General features: G+C 37.2%; 1 protein-coding gene across 1 annotated transcript in view; it reads right to left on the reverse strand.

Moving 5' to 3' along the window:
* Smchd1 (structural maintenance of chromosomes flexible hinge domain containing 1) overlaps nt 1–18,935 on the reverse strand; it is a 137,201-nt gene that overhangs the window by 13,928 nt on the left and 104,338 nt on the right. Inside the window, exons 37-45 of the mRNA XM_075956462.1 lie at nt 18,625–18,777; nt 14,046–14,172; nt 13,783–13,902; nt 12,299–12,384; nt 10,721–10,843; nt 9,556–9,746; nt 8,481–8,590; nt 8,275–8,345; nt 4,252–4,423 (exon numbers count right to left, since the gene is read on the reverse strand). Coding sequence (XP_075812577.1) covers nt 4,252–4,423; nt 8,275–8,345; nt 8,481–8,590; nt 9,556–9,746; nt 10,721–10,843; nt 12,299–12,384; nt 13,783–13,902; nt 14,046–14,172; nt 18,625–18,777 — 1,153 coding nt within the window. The remainder of the gene's footprint in view (nt 1–4,251; nt 4,424–8,274; nt 8,346–8,480; nt 8,591–9,555; nt 9,747–10,720; nt 10,844–12,298; nt 12,385–13,782; nt 13,903–14,045; nt 14,173–18,624; nt 18,778–18,935) is intronic.

An 18,935-nucleotide genomic window follows, 5' to 3' on the forward strand; every position in this document is an offset into this window, starting at 1 on the left:
TAGGCACAGGGGAGCTGGCTCTACCCCTCACCTGAGGGGAGCGATCCCAGGGCAGGTGATTTGAGCCGGCCCACTCCAACATCTATCGTATCTGTGACTTGCTGGAGTGGGCATGGAAGGACCGGTTCTGTGGAACCACAGCTGTAAGATGTCCATGAGTTGGGGCAACAGCAGGCTATCTGGTGAGGGCTAGAGGCCTTGAACCAGACCAAACCCTCATTCTAGTAAACATCTTCAAGTCAAGCTGTTAGAACACCACGGTCTCAATGCCACTAGGAGGAGTGATGTGATGGACAGGTGGGAAGGTCAGACGCTTATTTAATGTTTTGTTTTATTTTCTTGGGGTGGGAGAAGTGACACTGAAAGAGGAAAGCAGGTATGGATGGACCGGGAGGTGGGTGGGATTGGGGTACGCAGTGTGGGATTCACAGGGAATAAGAAAATAAGACACATGTTACAATAACTGTACTAATCGAGGCCAGCCTGGTCTACAGATTGAGTTCCAGGACAGGCTGCAAAGCTACAGAGACACCCTGTCTCGAAAAACCACAAGAAAAAAAATTGGTATTTGTCCTTCCATATGTTCTGCATGCATATAAATATATACATACAGCTAAAACCTTTTTACATCCTTGCAATATATGTTACCTATATGTAGATATCTATCTACAAATAAGTAGACCACGCCTTTAATAAATGTTTTTTTTTCTCAAAGGTCTACGGAGATGGCCTTACTATTATAATAATTTACTATTAGTAAATTTCCAGGAATTCTGTAAATATAGCATCTATTTTTTTAAGTAATTCTTTTTTATTGTTGATACTACCATTTTAAAATGCAGCTCTACAAATTGGGTTAGTAAGGCTGTTTGGTTAATCCACTGTCTCTGTTTTCTCTAATTATCAGCTTCGTTGGGTATTCACTGCTTTTTTTTTTAAGTGCAGATTTTAAATTTTAATTAATTGTATCATCCTGGGTTATAAAAAAATTGTTTTCATGCAAATATATAATACACTGGAAATATCCTGCTCTCTACCCTGCTATATTCTTTATTGTTTCCTGTCTCCTTCCCTAAGTTCTTTCTGTTCCTCACAGACTCTTCTATCCCTACTCTCCTCTCTATCCCCCAGACAGGGTTTCTCTGTAGCTTTGGAGTCTGTCTGGTGACAGATTTGCCTGTCTCTGACTCCCAAGTGCTGGGATTAAAGGTGTGCACCACCACTGCCCAGCTCATTTCTACTTTGTTATCTACACCCATGTGATCTTACACAGCTGTATGTAAATCTACGACTCACAAGAGAGAAAACATTATTTTCTACGACAGACTTAATTTACCTGTCTCCATCCGAATCTATTCTCTTGCAAACGACACGACTTCACTCTTCTGTGCCCATTTCTTTTGTCAGTGGACAGGTCGGATGGCTCTAGAACTTGGCTATTGTGAAAAGTGCAGCAAAGGCAGGCAACTGTCTATAAATATGCTAATGAAGTCTTGGATAATCTTCAGGAGGGGTGTTGGTTCATATGTTAAGTCTATTTTTAGTTGTTTTTTTTTTTAATAAACTTCCATATTGGTTTCAATAGTGGCCAGAGGTACACAAGAATTCCTGTTTTGTTCATGTCCTTATCAGCATTTGTCATTTATTTTGATGACACCCTTTTCTGACTGGAGTGAGATGGATCTTAATGTAATTTTTATTGATAGTTTTGTCTATAGTCATTAACATAATAAGCAGATGCATGAACCTTTTCCTATGGTCTTTTCTTTCTTTTTTCTTTTTTTTTGAGACAGGGTTTCTCTGTAGCTTTGGAGCCTGTCCTGGAACTAGCTCTTGTAGACCAGGTTGGCCTCGAACTCACAGAGATCCACCTGCCTCTGCCTCCCTGGCCTTGAACTCACAGAGATCCACCTGCCTCTGCCTCCTGAGTGCTGGGATTAAAGGCCTCCTATGGTTTTTTCAACTAGTGGTGCTTTTAAAACTGTCAAGGCCAAATTATCTCAAAGCTGGAAGCCACCCTAGTTCATCAGCTGAATAAATAACAGTCTAATTACATAATAAAATACTATTCTGTAATGAAAATAAACTACAGCTATCGACATACACAGCACAGAAGGAATAAAAGCAGATATAAGCTGTGCATTCTAAGAGTCTAGTTATATATAAAGTACAAGAACAGATGAAAGTAACCTATGCTATGGTAAGTAAACAAAGTCATATCATATGGAGACTTGAAGAGAAAAATGAGCAATTTTCTGTAGAGCTGATAATATTCTATTCATTTTAAATTGTGTGTGGTACTTCAGATTAAAAACACTAGCCAAGTGTTCTACCCCTGAGCTACATCCCCAAGCCTTATTTTTAATTCTTCTAAGTATGGTGTTCTTTTGCTAAAATTTACCAGCTCCATGTTTGTAAAATGTGTATTTTTTTATGTCTGTATTATACATTACTACAAGAACAAAAGTGTAGCCTGGGGTAGTGTGTCATCTTGTAGTCCCAACACTTAGGAGATTAAGGTAGAAGAATTACCGTGAATTCTAGGAAAGCCTGGGTTACACAGTGAGGGTCAAGCCACCCAGGGCAACAGAATAAAAATGGCCTCAACTAACCAAAAGAGCAAACTATGACACACATAATACAGTGGAGGATCAATCCTTGTTACCAGGAAGGGAAACTCAACCACTTGCTACAGTGGATAAGCCCTGACCTCACATTAACATACACTTTCCTCTTTATGGGTTATCTAGAATAGTCAATTTCATAGAGAATTCCAAGTAGAATGATACAGAAAGGAGAAAGGGATGGGAAGACACTAAGTTTCAGTTCTGCAAAATGTACTTTGGGGGATACTCTGTACAGCAAAGTTAGAGTATTTAATACTAAATGAAGTTATGTACAATGAAGTTATGATGGCAAATTTTAGCCAGGTGGTAGTGTTACACGCCTTTAATCTCAGCACTCGGGAGTCAAAGGCAGGCAGATCTCTGTGCATTTGAGGCCAGCCTGGTCTACAAGAGCTAGTTCCAGGACAGGCTCCAAAGCTACTCCCTGTCTCGAACCCCCGCGCTCCCCGCCCCCTGAAAAGGAGAGGCAAATTTTATGATACCTATAAAAAAAGGCTAAATTAAGAAATTACTGAGGGTAGTAAATATAGATAGTCAAGCACAGTACAACTTCATAAACTAAAAACAGGAAATCTATAAGGTAATCGCATGCAGGGACTACCTGTTGAGTATACATGCATTTCAGAGCAGATTCGGGTGATACACGGGCTGACCTGAAGGAGGCTGGGAGATAATAGAAGTGGTGAAGGGTCCATATTATATACATTAGGAGAAAAATATGTTTTTGGATAGGGTTTTGCTATTTGAACCAAGCTAATCTCAAATTCATAGGCTCAAGTGAGCTTTCCTGACTCAGTCTACCAAGTAGTCATGCAGGTATACAGTACCATGGCTGGCTCAAAAACTCTTAACTATATGAATGAACTGAGACAAAAACAAATGATTGTCTGACAAACTGTTAATTCAACAAGGCAGAATATTCCTTACTACATAGTAAAAAAGAGGCAGATAAGTAAGTACTCTATTTACTCCCTGAACCACCTCTCTCTTTTAATAATTCAATAAAGAAAGGAAGAAGTAGTATTTCAAAGGAAGAAGTAGTATTTCAACTACTTGATATACAATAGATTTTTGTAAGAACAAAAGTATTTTACATTATTTATATTGGTTACTGGTTAATTTGTCACATTAGATTCTGAAAACATAAACCCTTAAAGAGAATGTTAAGTCAAATCAGAAATTGCATTTAGATACTCATTCAGATGTAGTTCGGTGATAAAATGTTCATTTAACAAACGTAAGAACCCAGGTTTGACCCCCCCCCCAGCACTAAAAAGAAAAACAAAACCAAACAGAAAGATAAATAATAGGAAATCCTCAAGAGATACTTCTGTCATCTGAAGAAAAAAATGAAAGAAAAGGAAAAACTAAGCTATCTTCTGGAGCTGGGGCTGTAGCCTGGCTGGCAGGTGGCTTTCCTAGCATGCGCGAGGTCCTCAGGTCAGTCCCCAGCACCAGATACTAGGTGTGCTGTGATAAATGCCTGAGATGGAGACAGGAGGTCAATAAACTCAAGGCCATACTAAATTATATGGTGAATTCCCGGCCAGTTTGAGATACAAAAGACTCTGTCTCAAAACAATGCAAATAAACTAAACAAAAACTCACCCCATATTTCACCTACCGATTTCTTTCCCCAAGACCATACACTGTTTTGGTACTGGAGCTCCGAAGACCATTCCCCGAAGTTTGTCCATTGGAGGAGCTTTATTCTGAAGGCCCCCAAACTTTCCATTACTTCTAATACGATCTCCATCTCTGGTCAGTAATGTGGGACAGTGTGTGATTTTAACAACCTATTGAAGGCACACAGATACTAATTAGAAAGAAACCAACTCCGATTGCTTTAAAGAGAAATTATCACATCTCAACTTATAAATGACAGGATTGCTGGGCATGGTACCACATGCCTTTGATCCCAAAACTCAGGAGGCAGGGGTCCGTAGCTCTCAATAAATTTGAGGCTACCCTGATTTACATACTGAGTTCTAGGACAGCTAGGGCTCTGTAGAGAGACAATGCATCAAAAAAAAAAAACCCAATAAATAATCAAGAAAGCAAGTAAAGAAATAAATGACATAATTGGGAGTAGTGCTTTCACAAAATTATAATCTAAGGGTGTGTAAAAATGGACTGGTGAAGTCCCTAGACAAGCAGAGCCCCAGTCAGTTTTCAAACGCTGGCTTCAACAACAAGGGGGAGAAGGAGCCAAGAACTAAGTTCGCCAATTAGAATAAAAATATCTCACTGTATTTAGCATTTCATGATCTCTAAAGGAGTTGTCAGTAATTCCTCTTACAAGCATTTAAATCCTCAAAATAATTACAAGTATGTGTACTCAAACAGTCTTCATGAAATCTAGTAAGCTAACATGTCTGAGTAAGTTACATACATTGTAGCACATCCACACAATGAAACAGAACACATTAACAAGTGACTGAGGGGGCAGGAGACACAGTGCAGTGGTAAGAATGTTTTGCCATAAAAAAAAGCATGAGGATTAGAGTCTGGATTTCCAGCACCCACATAAAACAGGTAAGGTGGTTGTACTCACAATCCCTACTGCGAGGGGTGAGAGGCTACGGAAACAGGAGGATCAGTGGCATTTGTTGATCAGTCAGCCTCCCCCCACCCCCCCAAAGCAAGTTCCAGGTTCAATGAGACCCGGATTCAAGGGAAAAGCTGGATGGTCAATAACTGCAGCACCACACCTAACACCCTCCTCTGGCCAGTGTGCGCACCCTGCTCCAAATGTAACTCAAGAGCACTATAATTCAGCACATTTCAAATATCTAACAGTAAGTATTTACATAAATTATATACAATTTATAGAAGTAAAAAAGAGAGGAAACACAATCCCAGAGGCACTTCCTAGAGCCCTTCCAGAAAACTGGCACTTTTAGTTTTGGTATGTATGTATGTATGTATGTATGTATGTATGTGTGTGTGTATGTATGTATGTATTTGAACCTAGCTTTAAAAAAAAGCCTAAAATGCAATAAAACAACTAAAGTAATCACTCATTTCTGTTTTGTTTTGGTGTATGTGTAGTGTCACCATGTGACTGAACTGGTCTTGACCTCACACTCCTCTTCTGGGCCAGCTGAGGGCTAGGACTACAAGCACATGCTACCATGCATGGCTTAGTTGAAAAAAAATCTTATATTTAGTGAGCCAAGAATTTGCAGATTCAAAGTTACTGGGGGGTGGGAGGATTGAAAGAAAATGTCCCCTAAAAGCAGGTGGAAAACGTGTGCCACTGTGGGGGTTGGCTTTTGAGGTTGCTTATATTGCCAAGCTACTCCCAGTGTCAGAGACCATTTCTTGTTGCCAGCAAGATGTAGGACTCTCAGCTACTTCCTCAGAACCATGCCTACCTACATGCTGTCTTGTTTTTCCATAATGACAATGGACTATACCTCTGAAACTGTAAGTCACCCCTATTAAATGTTTTTCTTATAAAAGTTGCCATGGTCAAGGTGTCTCTTCACAGCAATAGTAACCCTAACTAAGACACTTGCTTGGTAAAAGAAATAATTACGATTTATTCTTGGTTTTTATTTGGATTTATGTGCTTTCTAATGATTAACATAAAAGACAGTAACTGGGATTGGGGCTGCAGAGATGGCTCAGCTGTCCTTCCATAGAATCCAGGTTCAATTCTCAGGACCCATATGGTGGTTCTAATCCCATGGGCTCTAACATTCCCTTCTAAATTCTTCTGGGATTGGACATAAAAGTGGTACACAGATATACATGTAGGCAAAACAATCCATCACACAAAACAGACAGACAGATAAATGGGGGCTGGAGAGATGGTCACTCAGAAAAGATTGTGCTAAGAGGACCCAAGTTTGGGTCCCCAAGACTATTTTAAGTGGCCAGGTGCAGAGGCACACATCTGTAAGGGTAGAGGTGGGTTCTTGGGACTTGCTGGTCAGTTATTTTGGTCAACTGATAAGCTCCAGGTTCAGTGAGAAGTCTTGTTTTAAAAAAAATGGTGGGGAAGCAATTGAGGAAGACATCTGTCCTCTATATACATATGCACATATGTGCACACACACAAAATACCATCCATTTATCAATGCTCAGCCAGTTTTAAAGATATATTATCATATTCAGTAACAAACACCTAGGTTTACAGACTTATTATGCCCTTATTAGAAGATAAACACAATATGGGAGGGGATAGTTGTAAGTCTCAAGTAGAAAGAACTGGGCTTTCTTTTGTGACAATTTTGAAAAGATTACCGTCATTTTTTCTTCAATTTTCATGATCCTATCTCACTGCACTATTATCAACAAACATACAGTTAGGAGTTCAGGTTCTAAGAGTGAACTGTTTACTGAACAAATCTGGAGAATGCTTATAACTGTTGGAGAGACTGAAAAGGAGTAATATCAAGAGTTGAAATGTTATAAATAACATGAAAAATTTTGAAATAAAAATAACAAAGTTACTGAAACTTAACAATGTTACTAAGATATTGATGAATCTTTTTTTCTCAGCTTTGAAACAATTATAAATGACTTATTAAAAAGAAATTGGTAGAGCCAGGTATTGGTGGTGCACACCTTTATTCCCAGCACTCAGGAAGCAGAAGCAGGTGGTTCTCTACAGTTCAAGGCCAGCCTAGTCTACAGAGCAAGCGAGTACCAGGACAGCCAGGACTATGGAGAGAAACTCTGTCTCAAAACAACAACAACAAAAAAACAAAAAGAAAAAATCCTTAACTAATACAAAAGTCTATGAACCGAAAGGATGTTTGTTATGCAACAATTCAGAACACATACAATGGCAAACTCCTCTCTTCTAAAGATGTTAAGTGCTTGTGAGTATAGCTGCCTTCAAAGGTCCAAAGAAACGAGAAGCGTGTTCTCTCAAAGTCATTACGCTAAAACCCATTAGGCACTTGGCTCTATGATCTAGTGGTTCTCAATCTTTGGGTTTTGATCCACAGTGGTAACATATCAATTCATAACAGTAGCAAAACTGCAGTTATGAAGTAGCAACTAAATAATTTTATAGTTGGGTCACAGCAACATGAGGAGCTCTATTGAAAAGCTGAGAGCCACTGCTCTAACCTGATGATATGGTCTTTAGGTATGATACACTGTTTTTCTTCAGTACATAATAGGCTGGCCAAGAACTCACCATGTTGCCCAAAAGATGAATGACCCTCCCCCCACCCCAAAAAAAATCTAGCACACAATTTAGCTATAAAATAAATTTTAAAAAAAGAAAAGAAAGAAAAGAAAGAAAACAGAATCAAAAGTTTCAGGAAAATAGGTAGGCTTACAAAGAATTCAAAATATTAAGCAAGGTCACCCAAAGAAAAAGCAAAATAAAACAAATTTTTTCTGTCTATGTGGATCCCTAGCCTACAGTGTACAAACAAGCGAACATATGGGTGTGAGTACAGCGTGGGTAAAAGAAAACAAAGGAGAATGTGCATAGAAATGCAACTGGTAGTGAAAGCAGAAAGCCTGTGAGCAGCTGTTCCGCAAGGAGCTCGCTGAGACGCACAGACTTTGGGTCTAAGCACAGGCTTGGCTACGTGGCCATACTAATATAGCTGTGTGATGTCTTCTTTTTATTTCCCAGTTCTTTAAATAAAGTGACTTGAAAAAAAAATAAAGTACATACCTCTCTTCTATAATGATTGGCTGCATCTAGATTATCCAAAATAATGGTGTCTCCTAACAGCATACCAAAAACTAAAAACATCAAAATATACAGAAATAAATATTGATGAAAGTAATATTTATAAGAATGTAATTTTTCACAGTTAACAATTTTTAGATTTCTATTACAAATGAACAGCTGAACAAAATGAAGTCACAGTCTTTTACCTGTTTCACAGTGTTCAACGTTATCCGGGAATGTTAACAAATCTCGGGCAAAGACTGGATTTCCAAAGGGTTTAAAATGTAATTTACCATTTCGGATATGAGGTAGAGGTCTAAATTAAGAAACAAAAACAAAATAACAAAAAAGTATTAAATAAAGCATACATAACTATTTATAATCAATAAATACACTTAGAAAAAATAAATATATGCATATTGTGATATGTGACCCACCTATATGACCCAAATCATATTCCTAAATGATCACACATTCTCCCTAGCAATGAGGACTGCCATGAGGATCTGCTATAGTGACTCTCTTAACAACCCAGCAAACAGCGTGTGCTATGTCCTATAGGCCTATTCTTACAAGGAATCGTAGATAGATGTGTGCCAATCTGGTTTTCATGTGGGTGCTGCTGGGAGTCCCAACCCAGTTCTTTATGACAGAGCAATGAACACTTTACTGACTGAGCTATCTCTCTAGCACCTGCCCACTGGGTCTTCAGCAATTACAAAGATATAACAGGCCTTCCTCAATGGAAATGTTTTCTCATAGAAAGTATTACCTTTAGGGTTGGAGAGAGAACTTGGTAAAGTCAGGTGGCAACAGCTGGATCTCTGAAGCTCACTAGTTAGCCAATCTAGCAGAATCTGTGAGTCTCAAAGCTAGTGAAATTGTCTCACAAAGAGATGAATGCCTCCTGACAAATGGTACCCAAGGTCCACTCCTGGCCTACACATACAAGCACACACATGTGCATGTGTACTTGCACACACCCAAACACACAAATTATTGCCCTTATCAACAGAGTTATTTTGATGTGTTGATTTCCTATGCTGTCTAATGAGTACAAATTTAATAGCAGTATGGTAGGTAAAGGCTTGTAATGGATTATGAGTTAGAATGTCAAAGAAAAGTAGGAACTCAAACACAAGTCTGTTATGTCAATAAAATTCACATTATTTAAATTCAAAGGCTTACTGAGAAGGTAGTTTAACTTGTATTCAGCATGTGTGAGGCCCTGGGTTTGACCCCAAGCACTACAAAACATTACTTTCTTATTTTTTTCCTAACCTTTTCCAATCTGGAACAGTTTTCCTATAAATAGAATCAAGGGGCAACACCTGCTGACGACCTTGCGTTTCATCATAGATAGAGCGTGCAGCATTAGTGGTCAGAGTGACCACACAGTCCATGTCACTTGCCAGATGCCAAGAGATAACCACTGCGGCGCGATCATCTTCAATCTGTGCTAGATGTGCGATCTGAAGCCATTTTAACAGAAATGTATAAAAAAAAAATAAAAATAAAATAATTTTTAAAACTCTTACCACAAGAGAACAGCAGTAAGAATGAAACATGAATAAAAGAAACATCAGTCAAATGTTTTGGCACCCATCTACAACCCCAGCAATTAGCAGGCTGAGACAGAAGGATTATAGAGGTTAAGACTAGTTCAAGCTACACAAAAAGAAAAACAAATAGAAAAATAAAAATAAAAACAAGATTCCTCAAGCTGGAAAATTTACACTGACTGGAATCCATCAAACTGCCTATTCTGTTAAATCTTTAGAATAATTTTCTATAGATTAACCAATAGCAAATTTGCAAAATAAGCAAATAACAATAATGCAAAGTTTGTCAACTAATTAAACACACACTTATTTTACACTTCAATGTCTCCAATAGGGAAGGTCTTGGTAACCATGAAGTACACTTAAAGATATGCAATAAAAAACAGAGGTTCAAGATTCATTAAGCATATTATTTAAAATACCTTTAAGCTATTTAAATGTTACAAATAAATAGCATTGCTTTATTGAGAATCAGAACAAATCATTTTCTTACTGACAAATACTTGCTGAGGTCACAAGCATTCTTGCTTTAAACCTATTGGGAAATTACCACACCTCTAAAATCTAGGCATTGTGTTGGTGAAATTGGGCCTACCATTTATTGTTCTCTGACCTGGTATCACAAACTTGTCTAGAAATAAGGCTTTTATTTCACCATAGACATATCATAGCATCTGCCCTGGTTTTCTAACTTTATAAGGTACTAATGGGAAAAAGTAAGAAACTGACATGCTGACTGGCGGTGTAGCTCAGTAGGAGAGTGCTGCCTAGTGTATGGAAGGATCTGGACTCAGCCCTCAGAACTGGGCTTGGGAGGGAGGACAGACATTTTAAACAAAACAAGTAACAACGATGAACTATTTCTTAAAACTTAAATCACAAACCTTTCCCAAAACATCTCCACTGAGCTTGGTGTAGTTTGGAAGAGTGCATGATCTCCTGGGCTTTTTTTTAAGTTCACTTTGTTCTGCTATCTTTTTTTCCAAAAGTGCTTCAATATGAGGTATCTGTAATTAAAGAAAATTTATCTACAAGGTCAATTTTTTTTTTAAATAACAGGCAGCTAAGACAGTGAAAAACCAGTAATTTGGAGTACTTGAGAAAGTTGTTTTTCTTTAATTATGGTGGTTTTCTGAGACACGGTTTCTTTGTGTATCCCTGGATGTTCTAAAACTTACTCTGCAAACCAGGCTGGCCTCAAACTGACAAGAGATTCCCCCCTGCCTCTGCCTCCCAAGTGTTGGGATTAAAGGTGTGCACCACCACTGCCCAGTTATTAAAATAGACAATATATTATAAGCAACAAAACTATAGTTAATACTGATAGAAAATATCTATCAGGGATATTTGGTCACAAACTTAAGATCATGACATGGTAGGAAAGTACTCTATTATTAAATTATATTCCCAAAGAGAGAAAGCCTTCTTTGAGGAGGAAAAAGGGCAATACTAGGATTTAAGTTAGGCTCTTATACACCATAAACTCTACCACTGAGCTATACATTCAATGATTTTCTAAATCTTATGAAATATAAGATTTTATCAATATATTTATAATATAAATATAGCCAGATCTATTGGTAATCCCAGCAATCACAAGATGGTGGGAGAAAGAGTCTGAACCTAGTCTGAACCATAGCAAGACTGTCTACCAAAAAGCAAACAAAACAAACCCCACCAAACATGACACAGGAAAAGATATACATAAATAAATATACAATGTAGTTGTCTTCTCCCTAAAACTGAATCACGCACAGAAGACAATAAGCTAAGAAGACTTCTATACTATTCTGAATTACTTAAAAACATCACGGGGCTGAAGAGATGCCTCAGCAGTTAAGAGCATTTATTATTCTTGCAAAGGATTAGGGTTCAGTTTCCAGAACCCATATCACAATGGCTCACAATCAATTCAAGGCCCCAGTTCCAGGTAATCTAGTCTGCACGCAGGTAAAACACTCATATGCACAAAATAACTAACTAAACCAATCAAACATACCGAGTGTGTGTATTATGTATATGTACCATGGTACACACGTAGAGACTAGAGGACAAATGTTTGCTCCCAAGCCTGATGGCTTAAGTTTGAGTCCCCAAATTCAGAAGATGGAAGGCGAGAACAAATTCCAAAGCTGTCCTCTAACTTTCATGTTTAGATCATTGTACATGTATGTACACACACAGCACACAGTACATAAAGTTAAAAAAGTCTATAGAATTTTTAATAAGATAGTAGTTGAATTTAATAAAGAAATTTAGCCGGGCGGTGGTGGCTCACGCCTTTAATCCCAGCACTCGGGAGGCAGAGGCAGGCGGATCTCTGTGAGTTCGAGACCAGCCTGGTCTACAGAGCTAGTTCCAGGACAGGCTCCAAAGCCGCAGAGAAACCCTGTCTCAAAAAAAAAAAAACCAAAAAAAAAAAAAAAAGAAAAAAAAATTTAATATACACTTAGAAATTATACCTGTTGTGTTGTAGGAATATCAATATTGCATGCTTTTAGTTCATTTCGCAGCTGGACCTCTTTTAATTTTGCTTCTTCAACTTGGCCTAAAATAGAAAAGAAAAAAATTCTTTTTTTTTTTTAAAGATTTTATTTGATTTTATGTGCATTGGTGGTTTGTCCACATGCATATCTGCATGAGGGTGTTGGGGCCCCTGCAACTGCAGTTACAGACAGTTCTGAGTTGCATGTGGTGCTGGGAACTGAATCCGGGTTTTCTAGAAGAGCAGACAGTGTGTATAACGACTGAGCTATCTGTCCAGGTCCTTGGTTTTGTTTTTTTTTTTTGTCATTGTTTGTTTGTTTTGCTTTCTTAAATAGTACTTAAAATATACCTTTCTAAAAATTTACAACTACTTTTTCCTTTTAATGTTTGATATTAAAATAAAAACTGATAGTTGATCATGGTCAATTAAGTTATAAATCCCAAGGTTCAATGATACATGACAAGAGAAACAGAATGAATATACTGGAAGACGCCCTGGCATCACACGCACATGTGGAACTGCAGATACACTCTCAGAGTACAGTTGACAATCTACAAACAGTCTACATAACTGACATGAATGGTTAAGAGCACTGGCTGCTCTTACATTCAACCTGGGCTCAAATCCCAGTGCTCATATGGCAGTTCAACTGCCTGTAACCCCAGTTTCATGGGATCTAGAAACCTTCTTCTGGTCTCTACAGACAAGAGGCACAGACATACACACAGGCAAAATAAAAAACCTTTTGCTAGGCAGTGGTGGTGCACACCTTTAAATCCTAGCACTCAGGAGCCAGTTGCAGGCAGATCTCTGTGAAGTTTGAGGTCAACCTGGTCTACAGAGTGAGTTCCAGGATTTCCTGGACTACACAGAAAATCCTGTCTCGGAAAAGGGGCGGCGGCGGGGGGGGGTTAGGTATAAAGCTAACACAAGTTAAAACCTATAACAAAACATCTGACAAATGAAAAACAGGCAACATGGTACAACTTAACAAATGTCTTATCTTAATTGCATACGAATATCATTTTAAAAGACAGCAAACATTTTCTGGACTAATGGAAGAATACATTAAATATTCCATTTTCAGTGCTTGTGGGCCCACATGCTACTGTTGTATGTAAAATGCAAAGAGCTCATGATTAAAACTAAGAATTAGATCACTTATCAATTCCCTAGTGACATCTTTTGCCAGAAACTAGAGCTAGATAAATTAGTTATCAATATTGTCAAAAGCTTTAAACTTTCCACAGGTCCACATTTCTAGAGGAAAAACTGCCAATTTTTAAAATGTGTAAGTCTGCTACGAGCTTGATTAAAGTAAGGAACACTTCATGTTAGCAACTGCCAACAACCCAGGAACAACTATCTTTACCACCCTTTTCTTTCAAGCAGACAGAGAGACAGTCTCGCCCACCTCACCTGCTCAAAGACAATGCCTGCACACACAGGGTGACTTACATTTCATTTCATCAACAAGTTGCTTGTTGGCATCAAAGAGACTTCTATACATAATGATGGACCTAGATAACTGGTCCTTTTCCTTCGTGAGTGCTGCCATTTGTTGCTGCTTTTTAACATCTGAGAAAAAAATTTCAGATAATTTAAACAACTTAGAAACTGACTTCTCCAATGCCATAATATGATGCATACAGAAAGCAAAGCAGGGTTAACTGAAGTTCCATTAACAACAGAGCTTACTAACCTATATCCCTAAGACTTACCATTGTAAAACATAAATGGCAGGCTATAGGATTCTAATGTTCTTGATAAAGTTGACAGTCGAGGCTCAAAGATAATAAAATATTCAGTACTATCCCTTCCAGGACTGTTTTCTGCCAGCACTAGAGTCTGTGTAAGTGAAAGGGAATGAGAAAAACAAGAATTAAAAAAGAGACATTCCAATGTTACATGTGTTGCCGTACGGCTACCAAACAAGCAGGACAATGCGAACATGGACACTGGCTGGGTCTTCAGAGTAACAGACCATCACTACCACTGTCTTACCTTCGAGATGACTGGACCCAGTGATGCACTGAGCACGACTGCGCGACAGTGATACAGAGTGGGCAATCAGAACAAAGAGTCCATCTGTACCCAAACCTTTAGGCTAAGGTGAGGTAAAACAGCTTGTGGAGTGAAAGTTAAAAAAAAAAAAAACCACAAAGAAATACGCAAAGCACAACACTCAGTTTAAGTTACAGCTGTTACCATGGGAGACCAATCCCACGGGGACAGAACAAGAGGCCCCTGAAAATGCTTAAAGACTTGTTTTTTTAACTTTTATATTTTTTCAAGTCACAAAAAGTATACCTGAGCTTAAGATCAAAACATATAACTAGCAACTGATGCAATTATAAATATTTCAGCTTGAATGTATTTTTTAGTTCTGTAAAAAGAGACCTTAGGTTCTTTGTTTTTCAGAATAGAATACAATTTAAAAACACTCTTAACTAATAGAACACTATGGGGCATAAAACATAAAATTATAATCTTAATTACAATTCTGTTTCTCAAAAATTAAAGAACATAAGTTACGAATAAGTCAATTCTCAATTCAACACAGATTTTAAAAGCTATCAGCAATGTATATACAGGAATCTAAGTACATATAAAAGTAGTTTCTATTTAAGAAAGAACATATACTTGCACTTGTCTGCTTAAACTTGACTTGTTAATGGCAATTCATAAAATGTTACCAATTTAAAATATTTATGAATAATACAGTTAAACCACACTACAGCACTCAGTCTTTGGGTGGGGAAGACTTAGTTTGAAAATTTTACAATAACCTAAGAAACAGGTTCCCTAATAAGAAAATCACTGATTGTTCCCTTGCAAATTTGTTTTCTAGGATGAGAAATATAGCTAATTAAAAGTTTATTTTATTAGATATCAAGTTTCCCTTAAAAAGAGGGAAGAGGCTATATCAGTTTACCTTTTCATCATCGGCATTGTATAAAAATACAATCTCCCTGGTGAGGGACACACTTCAGTCTAATAATTACTGCTTTAACTAGCTTCCCGGGCATTACCAAGCCATCATTTTTGTTTTTAAAGGCTATTTATTTTCTATGATCAAAAAATTACTCATTTTTTTACTCATTTATCTTTATACTAGAATGCCTTTTAAAATAGATCTTGCAGTTTGTCGGGTTTCAAAAAAAGCTCAACGTATTAATCTGATATACGCTTAGCCATACATAAGACAAACCCTCTTTTACTATCATTAAACTTTTTCTTTCTGGTAAGGAGTACTTTGATACCCATGACCTAGTGTCAAAAATTATCAACACCTTGCTACTTCTCTTTTAATTCTGTTTTTAATCAACACACTGCTACTTCTTTTAACTGTTTATGACATGCTTACTACAAAGCTTAATTTGTAATGTAGTTAAATATACTATATGAATAGGAATTTGGCATATAGACGGATACATGATACAGGAATGAAAATGAGGCTTGTTCAGATCATATAGGCAAATAATATAGACTGTAAAATGATACAACTAATGAACTTGATAAATTACAACATCAGATTTTTTTATTTCAAACAAAGTATATGTGAACATTTCATACAAATACTAGCTGTATTCTGGTCAGTGTTTCCTACATATTCTTGAAAATGATGGCCTGGGAGTAATAGTAGTATTCAGTAGTAAAGAATGGAGACACAGTGTTCAACTCTTAGCATCCAGCCACCAAAACAAACCTGAAACAAACATAAACTAACACTTTCTCTCGTTCATTCAGTATTGGGTATGTGGAAGCCAAGTCAGGCAAGACTCTGCTATTTACTTAGAGGAACAGTAAGGACCTCTGGTGGAGAGGGAAAACCAGATGTATCTATCAAGTTCACAGTAAGGACCTCTGGTGGCGAGGGAAAACCAGATGTATCTATCAAGTTCACATTTTATACGTAGCTTCTGGGAAACAGCTAAGTCTCTGTCCTAACAGGCAGAACAATTTCAAATGCACATGGGGAAGAAGAGGTGTGCTCTTCCATCTCCAGCTCATTTTCCACGTTACACAAGCTTCCTTCCTAAAAAAGTAAATAAATAAAACCCAAAAACGGTGTGTGGCTTTCATGACTAACTTTCATTGTGGTGTAGGAGAAGCCCACCCTCCTCTCTCATCACACTAGAACAGCTATGAAGAGCTGCCAGCAGTGGCAGCCGACACTTGTCCTCCACAGGAAGACACTGAAAGCGCCACAGTACACAACAGACTGGGAAGAACGGCCACTGTTCAAGCCTCACGCAAGGCTGTCTTAAAAGATTCAAGGAGATGTCAACTCTTTAGATCTCACAACTACAAATAAAAAATTACAAGTGCAGAGCTTTCCATAAAAACTAGACACTTTTGAATGCTGGTAACACTTCAATTAATGAAAATGTTTTGGCCAGTCACTGCCCAAAAGACCAACAGTCTCTGGGATAGAGACAGCTGAGAGACTCCCAATTTACAAGCTAGAGTATTGAAATAATGTAATATTTGAGATGAATTATACGCAAGGGTGGGCAACAAGAAAACCTAAGAAAAGGTACTATTGGCACTTGTTGGCATACACTGAACTACTCAATAAAGACTCTAAAAAAATTAACAAATTGGAAAAAGGATCAAAATAAAATGAAATTTTTTTGCCTGTTTAAAGATTTAAGAAAAAAATTAACATTATTTTTGATTATGTGTAGGTAAGTGTGTGCATTTGCAAGGAGGTAGGCACACTCAAGTGCAGATGCCTACAGGGGACAGAGGCACTGGAGCTGGAGTATAGGTGGTTGTGACCTTGAAATTAAATCCCAGTACTCTGAAAGATCAGGTAAGCATACTTAACTGCTGAGCCATCTCTCCACCCCTAAGTCAAAGATTAAAAAAAAAAAAGGAAAACAACAAAAACAATGTATGTACCAACAATATACAAATAAAAAAATCTAAAAACAAAACAAATACTTAAAACTAGCACTGTCCAATCTTTAACAAAGAATACTTCTAAGCTAGGGCCTCACAACTGAGTGCTCCAACAAGAGCTACAACCCCAGCCACTCCCAGCCCACTTTAAACTTAAATTTTGATAAAGAACCTCAATACACTCACTTCCCAAGAATGGCCTTAACCTCAGTCTGTATCACAGACAAAGCCAACCTTTCTGTTCCAGCAACCCTGACCCTCTGTCAGGTTTACAAGCCTACATCAACATGCCCACAAAAATAAATTGCAAATTTGATTAAAATTTTAAAAAGACCTGTTTATATCCAATGTTGCAAGTAAGAAGTACTTGGTGTGGTGGCACATTCCTGTAATCCCAGTGCCCAGCAAAAAGATATGAGGTCAAGGTCATCCTGAAAGCCACTCTCCCCCAAAAAGATGAATACCCTCCGCGCAAAAAAAAAAAAAGAAAGAAAGAAAGAACACAAAGTTTTGGTAGAAATGTAAACTAAAAATTGCAATAATGATACAATATTTAAAATGTGTGTATTATTTTATGACCAATCACTTCTCTTTCTAGTTATTTCTTAACTCAACCTATAAATCAGTATCAATTTATCTATATACCTACCAACCAACCATTCTAAATCAACACATAGAAGAAACATTAGTGATAAAAAATAAACCTTGGAAATGAAATAAATTTATACCAAGGACTGATAAAAATATGTGTAGTCACTTTATTAATGATATAGGCTTTTGTTTAACAAAGAAATATATCTTTTGATATATCTATATTTGGTATATCTAGTAAACTAGCTAGAAAATTCTTGCAAAAGCATAACCCTATTACATTAACAAAATTCAAAACTTAATATCCCTCATCATATGTTGAAAGCACTATGCTATACTAATGTGCATAATATATCTTTAGATGACTTTGCAGTAATCGGCCACATACCATGATTTCTGAAGGTTAAAAATGTAATAATTACTTATACAGTTTTTTAAGTACTGCATTTTTAAAATTATAAGACAAACTATTTTTAAAAAAATGACAGGCTAATAATTTATTAAGTTTTTACCTAACCTTTATTTTACTGCTTCTGTTTGTATAATAGTAGTAACCTTATGACAAACAACAAACATATTGTCACTAAAGCTGAAAAATCAGCACAATAATTGAAATCTGTCATCCCACATGGAAGATCTGAGTAATGATGGTTCTGGATCCAACTGTAATAGCAAAATCACAAATATTTCAACTGATTTTTAGATTTACTGCACTAAACATAAAATATCAGAAAATCTTCCTAGGACTATATACAAAAAATAGGTGTGTTATGGAAGTTGGAAAAGATCTAAGAAACTTACCGTGATTTCAGCAGAACCGTTCACAAAGGGAAATTCAAGTGTCCTAACTTTCCCGATGAAGAGTGGGGTATCAGTGTCCTCCTCATTAAAACCTTTAATGGTAGCTACTACAGTGCCAACCAAATCCATTCCAGTATGATTACCATAATTATCCTTAAAATACACAGTGGGAAAGAGCTAATTAGAAGACGACAACCAAGAGCACAAATAAATCAGAAACAAGACACATTCTCTATTTATTGAGAGCTCAGTATAAAAACGCTTTTAAATATTTAATTCACTCATTCAAGCTTTTCCTGTAGGTTTAAACT

The sequence above is a fragment of the Microtus pennsylvanicus genome, chromosome 22, assembly GCF_037038515.1.
Source record: "Microtus pennsylvanicus isolate mMicPen1 chromosome 22, mMicPen1.hap1, whole genome shotgun sequence".
Classification (NCBI taxonomy): Eukaryota; Metazoa; Chordata; class Mammalia; order Rodentia; family Cricetidae; genus Microtus; species Microtus pennsylvanicus.